The sequence below is a fragment of the Poromitra crassiceps genome (genome assembly GCF_964638095.1).
Source record: "Poromitra crassiceps genome assembly, chromosome: 1".
Lineage (NCBI taxonomy): Eukaryota > Metazoa > Chordata > Actinopteri > Beryciformes > Melamphaidae > Poromitra > Poromitra crassiceps.
In genome coordinates, this window is record NC_139623.1 from 68,956,317 (window position 1) to 68,973,596 (window position 17,280).

The 17,280-nt window shown below is 44.0% G+C and overlaps 2 protein-coding genes across 2 annotated transcripts in view; one reads left to right on the plus strand and one right to left on the minus strand.

Annotated features, from left to right (window-relative positions):
- pds5b (PDS5 cohesin associated factor B) overlaps window positions 1-17,280 on the minus strand; it is a 179,585-nt gene that overhangs the window by 160,555 nt on the left and 1,750 nt on the right. The window lies entirely within an intron of this gene.
- LOC310791923 (zinc finger BED domain-containing protein 4-like) lies at window positions 12,151-13,662 on the plus strand (the record flags this gene model as incomplete). The annotated part of the gene is made up of 1 exon (XM_083653606.1): window positions 12,151-13,662. One exon carries the CDS (start codon window positions 12,151-12,153, stop codon window positions 13,660-13,662), a length of 1,512 nt encoding a protein of 503 aa, XP_083509732.1.

The following is a 17,280-nucleotide window of genomic DNA, read 5'->3' on the forward strand; positions in this document are numbered from 1 at the left end:
TGAAAGGGCTGGCACTGGGAGCATCCGTTTTCCAAAAGTGGCTGGCACTCAATGAGTTAAAGAAATCTAGTAGCCTAGATTTCCATTATCCATTCATGCACATTGAAAATCGAATATAACATTATACTGTAGAACTACATCTAATATAAGATGTTATCTTAGCCAGTACAGTAACATGTTTCTGATTATTCTTTTTATTAAATAGAAAAATACATTGGGTTATGCGGTATATATTTCAGTAGTGGCTGGTAGGCTATAGTGAGAGAGCAGTATGTCAGAAAACTCATTCATGCACTGTTATACATTAACAATAATAATAATAATAATGTAACTGTTTAGATTTGCTGTCATTTGATGGGAGAAGTGTGTTTGCAAAAGATGATGGTGAGGTGAGTGAGGAAACCGTTACAGTAGGCTTATGGGTGCATGAGAAGACTCACATTCCTCGCTTTCAAAGCTCAATAGCCTATATAGCCTACTCTCACTAACTCTTATACGTTTACTGTCTGTAACGATATGATTGCAGCCAGGGGGGATGCATGTAGCCTACTGTGAAACGCTCGGGTTGATAAGAATGACAACATAACGTAGACGCAAGCCAGTCCAATCGTCCGTCTGCGACGAGTCAATCCAACATTATTTATAGCAGGTTGCATGAGCTCAAAACTTTTTCACGCATTAAATAACAACTGTCCCAAGACATGTTTTCGTATGTTACGTTTGTATGAACGTTTGACAGGCTCGGGTAGACTGTAGGAGGAATGCTACGCTATCTCATTAAACACACACGCGAGTGTGCACACACGCACACACACACGGAGCTATTTACTGTAGCCTACTACTAGGAAGCTGTTCCTTCAGCAAAACACTGTTGACAACAGGGCTCGACATTAACGGCTGCCCGGTTGCCCCGGGCAACCAAAAAAAACATGGGGCAACCATTTCTCGGTCTTTGGTTGCCCCAGGGGCAACCACGATTTAACATGCAACAAAATATGTACAGCAGCAAACAGCAAAATATACACCAAATAAATGTTTTAATACTTGTTGTGAGTGACATATATGTGACATTTTATTGCTGTTACAATCGAAACGATGTTACTAATTACCAGTCGGAACCTACGTGATGCATGCTGCACGTGCGGTATGTTTAACGAGTACTGACTGGGACAGGTGGGGCTGCTCGCACACAATCACAGCGGCTGCAAGACGCAAGAAGAACCTCGTCCGCCCGCAGCCCCGCACAGAAACAAAGGACGAGGAAATTGTCATTGAGGTGAAATACCCGTGCGTCTTTGAACGGGACGGAAAACGAATGCTATACTGCAAAGCATGTAGCCTACAACAAGCGCTTAGGTCTCATATGCTTCCCGCATCGGCGAGTGTCCACACGGAAAAGTTAGTTAAATCAGCAGACGCGCCCCTCCACAAGGCTGCTGTGCAGACGGTTTTCGCCTGGCTGTGCACACCCCGAATTGTGTAACTACGTGGACGCGGCTGGGCGGACAAAGTGGAGTTTTCAAGACTCCAGCTCACTTCCGCGAGCAGAAACCCACACACAGTGTATAAACGCTCCACACGTTTCCTCGTCAAGATTCAGTGTCTCTCATTTCCGTGCGACAGCCCAAACTTCAAGCATAATTCCAGCATAACGCTATACTGCAAAGCATGTAGCCTACAACAAGCCTACAACATACACCTCGACCAGGACATCCTTCAAAAACGTTTTACCACCGCGTATATGTGCTGAGAAATGATTTGCATCCCTGGCCTGTCAGCCTCTCATACGGGGTGAGAGAGAGAGGGATTGCAGGGCCGCTTCTGGGCCTTTTGGGGCCCTATGCAACATCAGAGTGGGGGCCCCAAACCACTGTCATCAAAGTATCCCTGAATGAACATGAGGAGGGCAGGCCCGGCGTTAGGGGCGGGCCTGACCGGGCCGGGCCTGACCGGGCCGGGCCTGACCGGGCCGGGCCTGACCGGGCCGGGCCTGACCGGGCCGGGCCTGACCGGGCAGGGCCTGACCGGGCCCCCCCATTTAACAAACTGGCCCCCCCATTCAATTTTTTTTTTTTTTTTTTTTTTTTTTTGTTGTTGCTAAAAACGTTTTTCTGTTTTAAAGTTTAACATGGAATCTGGCTGTCATTAGGCATTGATTAACTCAATGCTATTGCTAACTGTTACTTTGAACATCCATTTGCAATGATTCTGGCTGGATATTAACTATTGTAAATTTGTCACAATGAATGCAATTTGTGCACAATGTGTAAATACACTTAATATTAATTGTTTAGGCCTAATTATTTGTAAAGTCACAACACATTAGAGAGTGTAGTTCTTCACAGATTTAGCCTCTTCATTTTGCTCTCAAATGCACCAGGTTGACGAATTTTACTTTAAAATGTACAAAATCTTCTTCCGGGGGAGAATCCCCCCGGACCCCCCTTGGGTAGCTTGGCCCCCCCAAGCTAGGGGCAGGCCCCCTCTGTAACTTGGGTCTGGAGCCGGGCCTGGAGGAGGGTAGGCTACTTAATTATCAATAACGCTTTTAATTAATAAATTAAGCACAATATGAACAATAACTGTTGAAAAATATATGAAAATGAAAGTTCACAAATATTAGTTAAATCCTTTCAGTGCAAATGCATTATAAAAACAAAAAATAAGATTTGTTTAGAAAACGAAATGACACAAATTTATTATTATTATTATTATCATTATTACTACTACTACACCCGGTGCGCACACTGAATAGGCCTATTATACTATACTATAGATTATTATACTTACTTTTCTGTCACATCGTCATTATTAAGCCGGCTTATGACTGCATAGTATCTTAATTACCGTACTCAAAATATAAAGCGACTAAAATTGGGCAACCATATTTTTATTCGGGCAACCAAAAGCTCTTGCCAGGTTGCCCCTCCGGCAACCACTTTTAAAAGTTAACGTCGAGCCCTGGACAAGTAGCGTTAACACTAGCTTTTGGACTCCCCCTTGTTGAATCTCTAACCCACATTAATGCAACCTGCTTAAACATTGGAATGACTCGTCGCTTGAGACAAGTTGATCTGGCTTGCGTCTGGTTGTTTCAGTTTCTAATGATATGCGTCCCCCCGCAAATTGCGGGCCGCCAATCAATGTTAACGTTACAGACAGTAAACTTATAAGAGTGAGTGAGAGTATATGTTGAGCTTTGAAAGCTAGGAGTGCGAATCTTACCGTAGTTTTCTTAGTTTAAGATCTAGCAAGCATGTATCAGAGTAAGTGAGGAGGACTCCACACTCCTTTGAACAGACACCGCAGGCAGCTCGCCCAAAGCTAAGGAAGGGGGAGGGGTGAAAGGGGAGGGGTGAGCAGCCACACTGTAAACACTTGTAAACCGGCCTTTCTCCGTGGAGTTTAACACTACAATGTTAGTTTCTTCCAAATAGGAACCCCCGCTAAATAATAATAACAAAAACAGACTTGGTATGTGCACAAGTAAACAAAGTTTGGTTGAGATCCGGTGACCTGACGGTTTCCAAGCAGTACTAGTAGTAGTAGTAGTAGCAGTAGTAGTAATAGTGTTGGTAGTAGAGGGAGTGGTAGTAGAGGGAGTGGTAGCAGTAGTAGCAGCAGAAGTACTAAGAATAGTAAATGGTAAATGGACTGCATTTATATAGCGCTTTTATCCAAAGCGCTTTACAATGTGCCTACATTCACCCATTCACACACCGAAGGCGGCCAGCTGCCACGCAGGGTGCTGGCACAGCCATCGGGAGCAATTTGGGGTTCAGTGTCTTGCCCAAGGACACTTCGACGTGCGGACTGGAGGAGCCGGGGAACGAACCACCAACCTTCTAATTAGTGGACAACCCGCTCTACCTCCTGAGCCACAGCCGCCACTAGTAGCCAATAGTAGTAGTAGTAGTAGCAGCAGCAGCAGTAGTAGTGGTGGTTGGCTGTTATAGCGCCACCATCTGGTGGATTGGTGTAATTTTTTCCTCTGAGTAGTGGGTGATGTCTTGAAACTTGAAGTATTAGTATAAGTATTTTTGTGTACAATATCCCTTTAAGTATCTGGACAGAAAATGGTATTTGGGTAGAACATACTGTCAATACGACAAGTACTTCTCTGGCTCTGCAGATACATATAATATGGTCTACAAAGTTAAATACAACAGTCTGGATAGCTCACTTGGTAAAGCTCGTGACTTATGCTAACTAAAGACTATTGTGGCTCAAAGTTCAAACCCCATGTGGGATGAACAATTTTCAACTTCAGACAGTTAAGTCAGTAATAGTAATTAAAACCCCACATGTTGCCTCCTTATTTTGCGGTGTTTCATGAACTTTTTCAATATCTTGGAAATGTTAGCTGGAGATTGCGTGGCTGTGTTCAAGAACGTGTTTTGCAACAGGAGAAGTTAGTTCTTGTCTCATGATGGAGCTTTTGTGTTCTGAAATCAGAATTTTCAGTTGTCATTGAGTCTTTCCCACACACACATCAAACCATAGGGCATAGTGGCGTCCACTACAGAACGTTGATGGTTTTATCCCTGAAATTGCTTTTGATGACTATAGCCAGCACCCTGCATTGCAGCTTGTCATGCAGTCCATTTACCATTAAGGACATGTCTGTATTACACACATAATCCACCACTTTACATTAAAAGTCTGCCCTGAATGGAGGTGTTTGAACTAATTGGTGTGGGTTGTGCTGTTACAATGGAAGTAAAGTAAAGGTAAAGTCCCACTGATTGTCACACAATGTGTGAAATTTGTTCTCCGCATTTGACCCATCCCCTGGGGGAGCGGTGAGCGGCACCGTGCGCCGCGCTCGGGAATCATATGGTGATCTAACCCCCCAATTCCAACCCTTTGATGCTGAGTGCCAAGCAGGGAGGCAAATGGGTCTCATTTTTATAGTCTTTGCTATGACTCAGCCGGGGATCGAACTCACGACCTCCCAGTCTCAGGGCGGACATTCAGACCACAAGGCCACTGAGCTGGACACATGAGTGACAAGGATAATTCAGATTTAATTCTCTTTTTGGACCTTTCACATCTGAAGACACAATAATGTATTGGAATGTTTTTCCTTTCATATATCTGAAAGAAGGCTCCCAGCAAACACAATTACATCATGATGATGTTCTGATATCATCTCTCAGTGACGTTCAGGACTAGGCCAAATCACAGCCGATTTGAGGATCATTTAGACATCTACACAGGAATGTCAAGATGACGTCGAAATATGACATTACCATGAATAGGCATATTCAGTTATTCTGCTATGTACACAGTGTGTATTCAGCAGCGTTATACATAATTATATCCAGATTAACCTTTATTCTACATTTTCAAAAAATAAAACAGTTACCTGGCCGTGGTTTGAACCCAGGACCTCCAGCTTTGGGGTCTGCTACTTTACCCCTACACCATCCTTCCACAGCAATGACGAGGCACGGATGTAACCTTATTATGGCATAAACTTGTTTTTATTCAAACGTGGGTGTCAAGTCTTTGTGGATCGGGCATTACTGTGTGACATCTAAACCAACTGTGTATTATGTTACAGCAGATGCAGAACCCCAAAACACATTAACCCCACCCAAAATGCTACATTCCAACATCCAGTAGTAGTAGTAGTAGTAGTAGTAGTAGTAATAGGAGCAGAAGTAGTAATAGTAGTAGTAGTAGTGTTGGTAGTAGTGGGAGTGGTAGCAGTAGTAGCAGCAGTAGTTGTAATTGACCGGTTAATGAGTTGTGGGCAATTTAGTGTTGGCGTGTGTTTCATTAAAAGTTTCGAGATTTATCATTTCAAAACGGTTTCACGTATCCAAAACCCTTTAATAACCTTAGGTCGGGGTAGTCCATAGATGACCCAGAAAAAGTTTTGTGTGATTTGGCCAAACGGTCTAGGAGGAGCTCGCAAAAGTAGGTTTTTGATCAAATTCAAAATGGCGGAAAATCTACCACACAGAAATGGGCGTGGCCTAGTGGGTTAGATACATGATGCTCCAGGGAAACCAGTAGATGTGGAATTTTGATTCTACAGCTCGCAGTTCAGAAGTTATGGACCGACAAACGTGAAATTGGCTGTTATTAGGGATGGGCATTTCTAGCAAAAACACTATTCGAAATTCGCTGGCCAAATTCGAATTTAATTCGAAATTCGAAAATAAAAATAAAAATGCAAAAAAAAAAAATTTTTTTTTTTTTTTGTGAGTGAAATGTTGCATTGTCTCCCCTGATTCTAAGTCTACGGCTTTATTAATTAATATAAAAAGCTTCTGTTGTGGATTTTTAGCTCAAACAAGCATTGCACCACTGAAGTAAAGAACATGTTACATGACATTGACATTTTCGAAAATAAAAAACAGTTTTGACAATCATGTTCATTAAATATTTAGTAGGCTCAGGTCTGAGTGCCAAAGGGGTGCCAAAGTCACCCCCTCTCCCTCTTCATGGGATTTCATCCGCCATTCATTTTTCCATAAACCTTGCTTAAAATGTTTATAAAAATTGTTTTACTTGCTCAAACCAAGCGATTTGACTATACTTAGAATCAGGGGAGACAATGCAACATTTCACTCAAAAAAAAAAAAAAAAAAAAAAAAAAAAAAATCGAATTTCGAATTTCAATAATAAAAGTCGACCTTGATAATAACAACGATTATTCGAAAATTCGAAATTCGATGCCCATCCCTAGCTGTTATAGCACCACCGTCTGGTGGATTGGTGTAATTTTTTTACTCTGAGTAGTGGGTGATGTCGTGAACCTGTGTGGAAAGTTTGGGTGATGGGGGGTGTATGGTTTCTGAGATCCACACACTTTTAGGGTAGGAAAAGAACAAAAGCAAATACACAAAAGTTTAGACATTTATCATTTCAAAACGGTTTCACGTATCCAAAATCCTTTAATAACTTTAGGTCGGGGTAGTCCATAGATGTCCCAGAAAAATGCCCGTGTGATTTGGCCAAACAGTCTAGGAGGAGTTCGCAAAAGTAGGTTTTTGATCAAATTCAAAATGGCGGAAAATCTAGGCACACGCAAATGGGCGGGGCCTATATGGATAGATGCGTATTGATCCAAGGAATCCCTGAGAAGTGAAATTTTGAGTATAGGACACACGGTTCAGAAGATATGGACCATAACGCGAAATGGTCTGTTATAGCGCCACCATCTGGCCGATATGGGTAATTTTTTGTTTCTGAGTAGTGAGGCACATTTACAATCTATGTGCCCAGTCTGGCTACGCTGAGCATTGCAGTTTCTGCTGTACATACAGTTTTACCGGAGAAGAAGAAAAAAAATAATCGGAACAGATACAATAGGGATCCACGCACTTCGTGCTTGGACCCCTAATAATAATAATAATTATAACAATAATAAATAATAATAACTATAATAAAAAATCGGCCTTGTGAGCAAGGCAGAGGCCGATGCCGATTAATTAAAAATGCCAATAATCGGCCCCAATTAATCGGCCGGCCGATTAATCGGTCGACCTCTAATGTATACAGCTGGACATTGTATGCACTATGCAGCAAACCCAGGGGATCTAGCAAAACAAGGTGTGACTATTAGGGCGGGGCTGCAAGGCATTCTGTAGCTAAGGACTGGATGAATGATCACACAGGGCAGCTTTGGTAAGTGACTCTCTGGTGTGGTGCTGCTATTGTCATTGAAGGAGAATTGTTTGTTATGAAGCAGTCTGGGTCACCAGGTCTGCAGCCTACTTACTACTTGCTGGGTTTTGATGAGTGGCCAGACCACCATAATGCACAATACTGACTTTTGATTCACAACCAAATATTTTTCTACAGCTGTTCTGTAGCTTGATTTCTCACACACACACACACACACACACACACACACACACACGACACTGGTAAGCTGCCAAATTGCTCTGTTCTGACCTTCTTTCCAGCCCACAGCTGCTGACAAAGATGAGCCAAATCTCTCTCTGCCTATCACAGAGAAAGAGAGAGAGCTCTAGCAGCCAATCAAAGTAGAATGATTTAATTTGTCAACCAGTGGGTTTGTCTGAGCACCATCCAGCAGGGAATATTTCACTTTGAATGACAGACACTAGACACACAACACTAAATCATCAGTGAATGAGAGACATTAGAAAACAGTAAAAAATCATGCACAGGCCAGCTATGACACAGTCAAGCACATTTATCCCCCAGTGAGCTTTTAACCCTAACCCACTGCTTTGGCTCTCCCCTGTCCCCAGTCTGTCCCCCTGACACAGCCAGCAGCCAGCGCAACTGCTTTGACTCTCCCCTGTCCCCAGTCTGTCCCCCTGACACAGACAGCAGCCAGCGCAACTGCTTTGGCTCTCCCCTGTCCCCAGTCTGTCCCCCTGACACAGACAGCAGCCAGCACAACTGCTTTGGCTCTCCTGCTGTCCCCAGTCTGTCCCCCTGACACAGACAGCAGCCAGCACAACTGCTTTGGCTCTCCTGCTGTCCCCAGTCTGTCCCCCTGACACAGACAGCAGCCAGCCCAGCACAACTGCTTTCGCTCTCCTGCTGTCCCCAGTCTGTCCCCCTGACACAGACAGCAGCCAGCACAACTGCTTTGGCTCTCCTGCTGTCCCCAGTCTGTCCTCCTGACACAGACAGCAGCCAGCACAAGTGCTTTGGCTCTCCTGCTGACCCCAGTCTGTCCTCCTGACACAGACAGCAGCCAGCACAAGTGCTTTGGCTCTCCTGCTGTCCCCAGTCTGTCCTCCTGACACAGACAGCAGCCAGCACAAGTGCTTTGGCTCTCCTGCTGTCCCCAGTCTGTCCTCCTGACACAGACAGCAGCCAGCACAACTGCTTTGGCTCTCCTGCTGTCCCCAGTCTGTCCCCCTGACAGACAGCAGCCAGCACAACTGCTTTGGCTCTCCCCAGTCTGTCCCCAGTCTGTCCCCCTGACACAGACAGCAGCCAGCAGAACTGCGTAGACATGTACACAGCAGTCCTCCTAACCTAATCTGAACTTTGACCCAGCTATCCTTAGTTACCCTTGTGGGCAATCATGGGGGAGCGCCTGTCAGCAAACAGAGAGAGAGAGAGAGAGAGAGAGAGAGGACTGGGCACCAGCTGGTTGTGAGGCTGAACTCACTGACCTAATCTATGAGCACAGACACAAAAACACTGATTGGGGGGGGGGGGACGCTGGACAGGAAAGCATTGCTAAGAGTTCGGGATAAGCAGTATCCCAAAGCTCCAAACTTCATGGACAAACTTCTCTAAACTGAGCCCAGTGGAGCATCAGGGAAGAGAATGAGAGGAGAGAGCTGGAGTAAACCTCCAAAGAAGCCATAAGTAACACCATCCACAAAACAGACAAACGCAACAATGACACACCTTGGCAGGGCCTGAAATTGGGAACGGGATTGCGGGAATCATGCATATTTTGAATGTATAAATGGAGAATATTCCCACATTGGTTTTGCACGGACCGATGTTGGTGTGGAACGTCGCTCAATGCATGCAAACGACTGGCCCTACGCGTTTCACGGTTACACGAGCGTGACCAAACTTCACTTCCGTCACAACAAACTGACAGCAGACCAGAGCCACAACACAAGCCAGTGCCAACGTTACGCGTCAGCTGGCTGGCATGAAGAGTCACATAAACAGATGGGATTAAAATGTGTCCGACCAACGACGGGATAGCTAGTTGTAGCAGACAATAGTTCTTCTAGCTATAGCGTTTAGGGCTGGGTATTGGCAAGGACCTCACGATACGGGTACTATACACTAGACACGATACTAACCCTAACCAGGTTGGTTGCGTGGCAATAAAAGTATCTGAATCTGAAATCACTTTATATTGATAACTTAGTGGACAAATTGAGTCAAAACTACTGAGTGTTGAGTGTTTGAACGCACTGAAATAAAAAGTATTCTTATTGTGTCACTGAACTTATGGCTGTGCAAAAAATCGATATGATTGACGATATATCACGATATCTTTCTGAAATATCGATACAGTATTGCGGGGAAAAATATCGCGATATATTGCCATATTGATTTTATTGCACAGCCCTAATAGCATTAGCTGGCTGGCATGAATGGGATCGCTAGTTAGCATTTTACTGTCAATGGTTACCGTTAGTGATTATAGCATTAGCAACGCCAACAGTCAGTCAGTCAGTCAGTCAGTCAGTCAGTCATCACAGTGATGTTTACGTCAGTGGTTCTCAAAAATGTTCACATGGACCCCTAAACTGACAGAAATTAGACCACGGACCCCCATTTGATAGGATTTTGTCCCACGGTCCCCCATATGATAATATGATTGATGCTTTTAGATGTTTTATTACAGAAAGTGCATAAAACCCATGACCCAAATAGTAGAGGTCGACCGATTAATCGGATTGGCCGATTAATCGGCGCCGATAGCATGTTTTAAAAACTATCGTTATCGGCGGATGTGAGCTCCGATAGCGGCCGATGCCTGAGCAGCCTCTGCCAGCCACGCAAGGACGCACATCATATGGAGGCTCCAAACAAGAAGTCAAGGTAATGTCATTGTTGTGTACCTGAGATAATTTTGCCTATATTTAAATGAAGTTAACTTTAAGACAGCCTTATTAGTAAATTGTGGGCAAGATAAGGTTGCTGTTCATCATATGGCATATTGAAGAAGCCGCTTTACCGAACGCAGGCAGCCATGCTGTCTGATTGTGTTTTGCTAGCGCCGCGTAGCATGCTGCTGCAACTGCAGTGGAGGGGGGAGAGAGAGCGCAGCTAGTCACTAGTCACTAGTCATGTCATCAACGGCGGAGGTATCATCTACGGCTGGCACTGCGAGACTAATGTTGCAGACAGACTTTTAATTACGTTTTTCAATGTAGACTACGTTATGTGTTAACGTTAACGTTATACTCTCTGTATTTTACTAGCGCAAGCATGCTGCTGTGGACGAGGGCGGGCGTAAAGTTTACCTCAAGCACTTCGCTCAATGGAAAAGCCTTCAATGAATGCAATGCATTTGATTCAACTAAAAATTGCAATCTGGCAAATAGTGAGACCCGTAGCAAGACCCATTAAACTTTTAACTCACCAATTTGCTTTCCCTTCCAAATCCAGCGACGTAAAATAATCCATTCACGAAAAGAATAAGCACTCCCAGGAATGCATTGACGATAAAAGTGTAACGTTACATGCAGTTAAGCAGAAAGTCGCACTCCGCAGTAAAACTCGCATCCATGTAAAGTTAATCCATCGGGTGTCCTGTTCTTTCTGTCATGAAGACTATAATCCACCAAATCAACCGATGTTTTGTCATCAAGTCTTTAATCCACCGTCACACTTCAGGACATCTCTTAATCCAAAACAGAGTGTGAAAAGTAGTTATCTCTCTCCTTTGTTGTGTTTGCTAAACGGAGCGGCTTACTGTAACCAAGACCTTTTATTGTAAAGATGCGACAGCACACACCTAATCCGCCATTTTGGTGACTAGGCTTCTGCCCATTCTGCCCCAGCAAGGAGCCGTATTTCAGGCCAAAATGGCCGCAGCGCTGTTTTCAAAAAGGCACTATACTCTTGCCTTCTCATTCTCAATTATCTTTGCTGTTACACGCTGCACGCAGCTGAGTTTGTTTATTTTCTACTCCTGGGTCCCCAGTGACCCCACGTGACTGATGTTGACTGATAAATTAAATTAGGAAGCTTCTGTGATGATGACAATGATCATTTCTTAACTTTAGCCGATCTGAGTTTTTTTTTATTTGAACAACAATCTTAAGAAACAACCCATATTAAAGCCTAAGTTAAATTGTGAATATAGAAACACATACATATATGTTAGTTTAATATATTTAATATATAATATATTTTTTTATTTTCTTGTTTCAACAGATGGCAGCTGGAGGAAACAGAGTCCCTGTATGGGACTATTATGAGGAAATGGCCCCAGGAAAAGCAAGATGTGGAGTGTGCGATAAGGTTATAAGTATGGGATCATCAACAGCCAAAACAAAAAATACCTCCAACTTGTGGAATCACCTTAAGCACTGCCATCCAGAGGCCCATTCTGAGGCCTTGAAGAAAAAGGCTGACAATCAAAAGAAGGCTCCAACACAGGCCACAGTCTCTCAACTATTTGATCAACAGACAAAATGGTCAGATTCAGACCCAAGGACCAAGAAGATGGACAAGGCCATTATTGAGATGATAGCTACAGACAACCAGCCATTCACAGTGGTCTCAGATGGTGGTTTTCAGCGGCTTATGGGACTTGCTGAGCCCCGGTACAAAATTAAAGATGAAAAGTTCTACCGTACGACCAAGCTTGATGAGACATATGCTAATGTTCAGAAAAAGATCACACCAGAAGAGGCACCATACATGTCCTTCACAACTGACTGCTGGTCAGGCAAGACTGAATCACTGATGAGCCTCACAGGACATTTCATCCAAAAGGACTGGACCAGAAAGCAGGTTGTGTTAAATGTCAAGCCTATGACCGGATCACATACAGGAGAGTACATCCAAGAGACATTTTTGGGAATGCTGGAAACCTGGGAAATCAACGCAGACCGTGTGGTTCTTGTTCTAAGGGATGGTGGAGCCAACATGGTGAGGGGCATGAGGCTAACTGAGCTTCTAGATGTAAGCTGCTCTGCTCACACGCTACAGCTTGTAATCAACGATGGTATTTCCAGTCAGAGAGCTGTGCTGGACATTATTGCCACATTGAAGAGCTGTGCAGGTCACTTTGGCCACTCTGTACTGGCCAAACAAAGGCTGAGAGCAATTCAAAATGAGCTTGGCCTCCCACCACACGAGATCATCCAAGCTGTCCAGACTCGCTGGAACTCAACACTGCACATGATGCAGAGGATGTATGAGCAGCGGCGTGCACTGAATATGTACGCCAGTGACCATGGCCACATCAGCACCTTACCTGCTGCACAGTGGGGTATCGTGTCAAACCTGATTGACACACTGGAACCACTTGAGGAAGTGACAAAGGAAATGAGCGACTCAGAGTCTTCCGCCTCATGCATAATCCCCAGTGCATCTGTTCTGAAACTGATGCTGCAACAGGGGGGACCATCTTCAGCAGGCATCAAAACCTTGCGGAAGACCATGCTTGACAGCCTGACCAGGCGATTCTCCAAGGCAGAGGACACAAAGTGTTTGGTGTTGGCACCTGTTCTTGATCCCCGTTACAAGGGCAAGGCCTTCACTTCAGCTGCTACAACAGAGAAAGCAAAAGATTGGCTGAAAGAAGAAGCAGCACAAGGCATGGGAGAAACTGTGACTGGTGAAGCAGAGGATCCAGCCCAGACCAATCCCTCTCCAACTCTTCTGGAGAGTCTGTATGCTCAACTTCTTGGAGCAGCTCACCACACAGTTGAAGAACCCCAGCCACAGTCCAGCTTTGAAAATGAGCTGGAGCGTTACCTGACAGAGCCAGTGGTTGATAGGAGTACCCAGCCTTTGGAGTGGTGGAAGAGGAATGAGGAGAGATTTCGAAAACTTGCTGCACTGGCCAGAAAATATCTCTGTCCGCCACCGTCCACGGTCCCAAGTGAGCGAGTGTTCAGCGAGGTCGGGATCATATACGACAAGCGGAGGAGCCGCCTTACTGGAGAGCATGCAGACAAGCTCTGCTTTCTCCATTATAATATCAAGCTTCTCAACTGGAATTACTGACTTTAATAGCTCAACAAGACTAACTGTTGTTACTAAGATGTAACTTCATCACTCAGTCAGTCTGTCAGTCAGTCAGTGACAGACATTTGTGTTTGCAGGTCTGGCCCAGCTGTTGCAGTCCAGCCAAAAATTTAAAATAGCTCCAGCCTCCCATAGATAGGCTACTATATATTTTAATTTGTTATGGTTGGTTTTATGTTCAGTTCCAGATTTATTGAATATTTTGATTTTGATATTCAATCAGTACAGAGTACAGAGAATTTATATATTTATTTTATTTAGGTATTTATTTCATCCAGATTCCAGATTTTTTTATTTTATTTGTTCATTTCAACAGTGTTGTTTTCTAATAAATAAAAAAGATTGTTCATTTACAACTGTGTCGATTTTTCCCCCCGCGGGGGTATGATATCGGCCGTTTAATCGGCTATCGGCTATTGGCCGATTAATCGGCTATCGGCTTTTCCCTGCTCCAAACTATCGTTATTCTATCGGTATCGGCCTTTTCCACTATCGGTCGACCTCTACCAAATAGTCATTGTGTTACTTATGAATGGAATTATAGCGAAAATAAATTACCCCCCTTTTGGCTGGGGACCCCCTGGAACCCCCGGACCCCCATTTGAGAACCACTGATTTACGTTATTGATTATGAAGAATCTGATATCGATAATAACGTTAATCCTCCCGATGCCGAGTGCCAGTGAATCGTGATGTCAACTTTGTTGTTGAACCAGAGAATGAGAACGACGTTGACGATCCTGAGACACGCAGCACCGGTAATGTAAAGATAAGTTTCAGGAGAAATGGCGCACACTATATCCATGGTTGGAGCATCATAAGGGTGAAATGAGCTGCTGGATTTGAAAAATGTACGGTGGTGAGTCTTTCACCAGCCCATGTTACAAAACGTCTACTTTAAGTCGCCACTCAGATGGTGTTTGTCATAAAGCAGCCGTGAAAAGGAAACCATCTCATAAGCAACTGATGAAGGAAACAGAACTGATTCTGTGAAACAAGAGAGAGATAATTACATAGTGAATTCAGCTGCTGGAATTACCACTTTATAACCTTTTATAATATCATATGAGTTGAGTAAAGATTTGAAACCCTACTGCAACATCTCCCTGAGTCTATTTTTAGTTGAGTATTTGCACTTTTCCTGGTAATTTGTGTACTGCCGCGGTGCCTGGGAAGAATAGGACAATGCATTAAGAGTAGACGTAGTTAAACTCGGGTCTATAAATCCCCCCCAAAGTCTATAGACTGATTGTGCAGAAAAGGAGGGGGCGCCTACCAGCGATTTTTTCATTTGTTTGTTGTTGTTTTGTGAGGGGCTACAGCGCCCTAGCCGAACTGGCGCCCCAGGCAGGATGCTGTTTCGCCTGTAGGGTGAGCCGGCCCTGCCCCCCCACCCCCCCCCCCCCCCCCCGGGGCTCCAGAGTGCGCCTATTTACACGCATTTTCCCACCTTAAAATCTGCCAATGCACCTAAATATTTTTTGAACATGCACTGGTGCACCTTGGGATTTGTAGCAGCATCTTTCTCTCTCTCGCCACAGCGTGCCTTGCTGTCAATCTATCCCCCCTCATCATGCACACACACACAAGACAGGGAAATAGAAAAATAAAATGTTTTCAATTGCTTCAAGTACTGGATTTTTATTCAGTAATCCATTCTGGAGCAGTTTATTATGCTACCATTTGTGACTTCTGTGTCACTCTATCGCGTGGAAAATTAATTTAAACTTTAATCACAAAGATAAATCAAGTCCGTTAGTAGGGCTGTGGCGATTCACTTATCTCCCAATTCGATACTATCACGATTCTTGGGTGCCGATTCGATTTATATTGCGATTCTTAAGTATTGCGATTCTACGATTATTGCGATTCGATATTACGACTTTTGTTTCTTTTTTTCTTTTCTTTTTTCAGTTTGTTTGCTTTTTTACACTAGATTAGAACATGGGAAAAGTTAAATCATACACTAGAGACTGTATATTATATCATGAGTAGGGCTGGGCGATATAGTTAAAAACAGGGGCAGATTGGGATCATAATTCAGGCCGGGCATTAGATACCAAGCAGGCCAGGCCGATATGGGCCGACGCGCGTGAAATTTGGGCTGTTTGAAGCCCAATTTGGGCCGTTTGAAGCCAGATTTGGGCCGTTTGAAGTCCAATTTTACAATGAGATGCACCCACTTTAACCCTGAAGTGTAATTATTACTTCAGACTAACTAATAAAGTAATAAAACCACTAGTAAACCAGTAGGCGGCGCCTGGCCTGCTGTTCAGTGAATGGCCTGACTGCGGGCACCCAATTTTTTTTTTTTTTGCGATTATCGATTCTGGAATAAAAGATCGATTAAAAAAATTGTGACATTAAAAATCGCGATACTTAGGTGAATTGATTTTTTCCAACACCCCTATCCATTAGAAACAGACAAAATAGGGGAAGCTAGGCGTTTTTACCTTGAAAATAAAAGCCGTATTTTATAACTGGGTAAATAAAAATCAGGGTCGTCGACTCACTGCGTGTTAAAATTGACTTTTAGTTGTCTGTGTTCTGTGTCTTCTGTCTTCTTTCGGATCACACACAAAACACGTTGCGACATGCATCAATAAGACTATTAGTTTATTTAATTACGATTATTGTGAAGGTTTTAACCAGAAGTTTCAATATTATTCTGGCTCACTTGACGCTGCTCTGCGTCTTTTTTCAAGTCTGCACGCAAATCGTTATCACAAACGCTGTGTATAAATGCTAAATAAAAGGTGAGAAGGCAACGCTAGTTTGCAGTTTTATGCAGAGACGGTTGTCGTGTAAACATGGCCTTAGACTTGTGCATAATCGTTATACATTGAAAATCCGACTGGAAGTCATATCGTTCTTATCGCTAGTCGAACACAGGACAGTCTGCAGTAGAGAATAAAGACTGCTTTTAAACAGTTGTTTCAGGAGGACTATCATATCTTCGGATCTGCAATCGGACATCGGAGACGGGTAGGAGAGCGTTTTGAACAGCCGTTCCCCCCCTATTGCCTATGAGAACGCTGTGTGACCCTTAGCCCCAACATGACCCTACTACTGTACTCTGTATATTATATACACTCATGCAGCAGTCAGGGTCACACAGCCTTCTCATAGGCAATAAGGGGGAAAGGCTGTTCAAAACGCTCTCCTACCCGTCTCCAATGTCCGATTGCAGATCCGAAGATATGATAGTCCTCCTACGGAAGCCAGTAATTTAGCCGGTGCTGTTAAAATGGTACTGCTGCGTCAAACAACCGTTTAAAAGCAGTCTTTCCACAGCCTGTGCTGAATTTACAGCAGGGTGCGTTTGATCTCACTATCATGGTGCACCGCTTGCACGCGGCGAGCAAACACAGGCAGTGCAGTCACACGGAGACGGCGGCTCAGTCAGTGATCAACGCAAATCCAGCGCACCTGGGAAGCAAAACATGTCATGAAATATTCAAACTCCCAAGGTTCCTGTCCGCACAAGGAAGCTTCTCCTCTCCTAAATATACGGCACAGGCTGTGGAAAGACTGCTTTTAAACCATGTGACCCTAATAGTGCACGTGTGAATGAATGAATGAATGAAAGTTTTATTT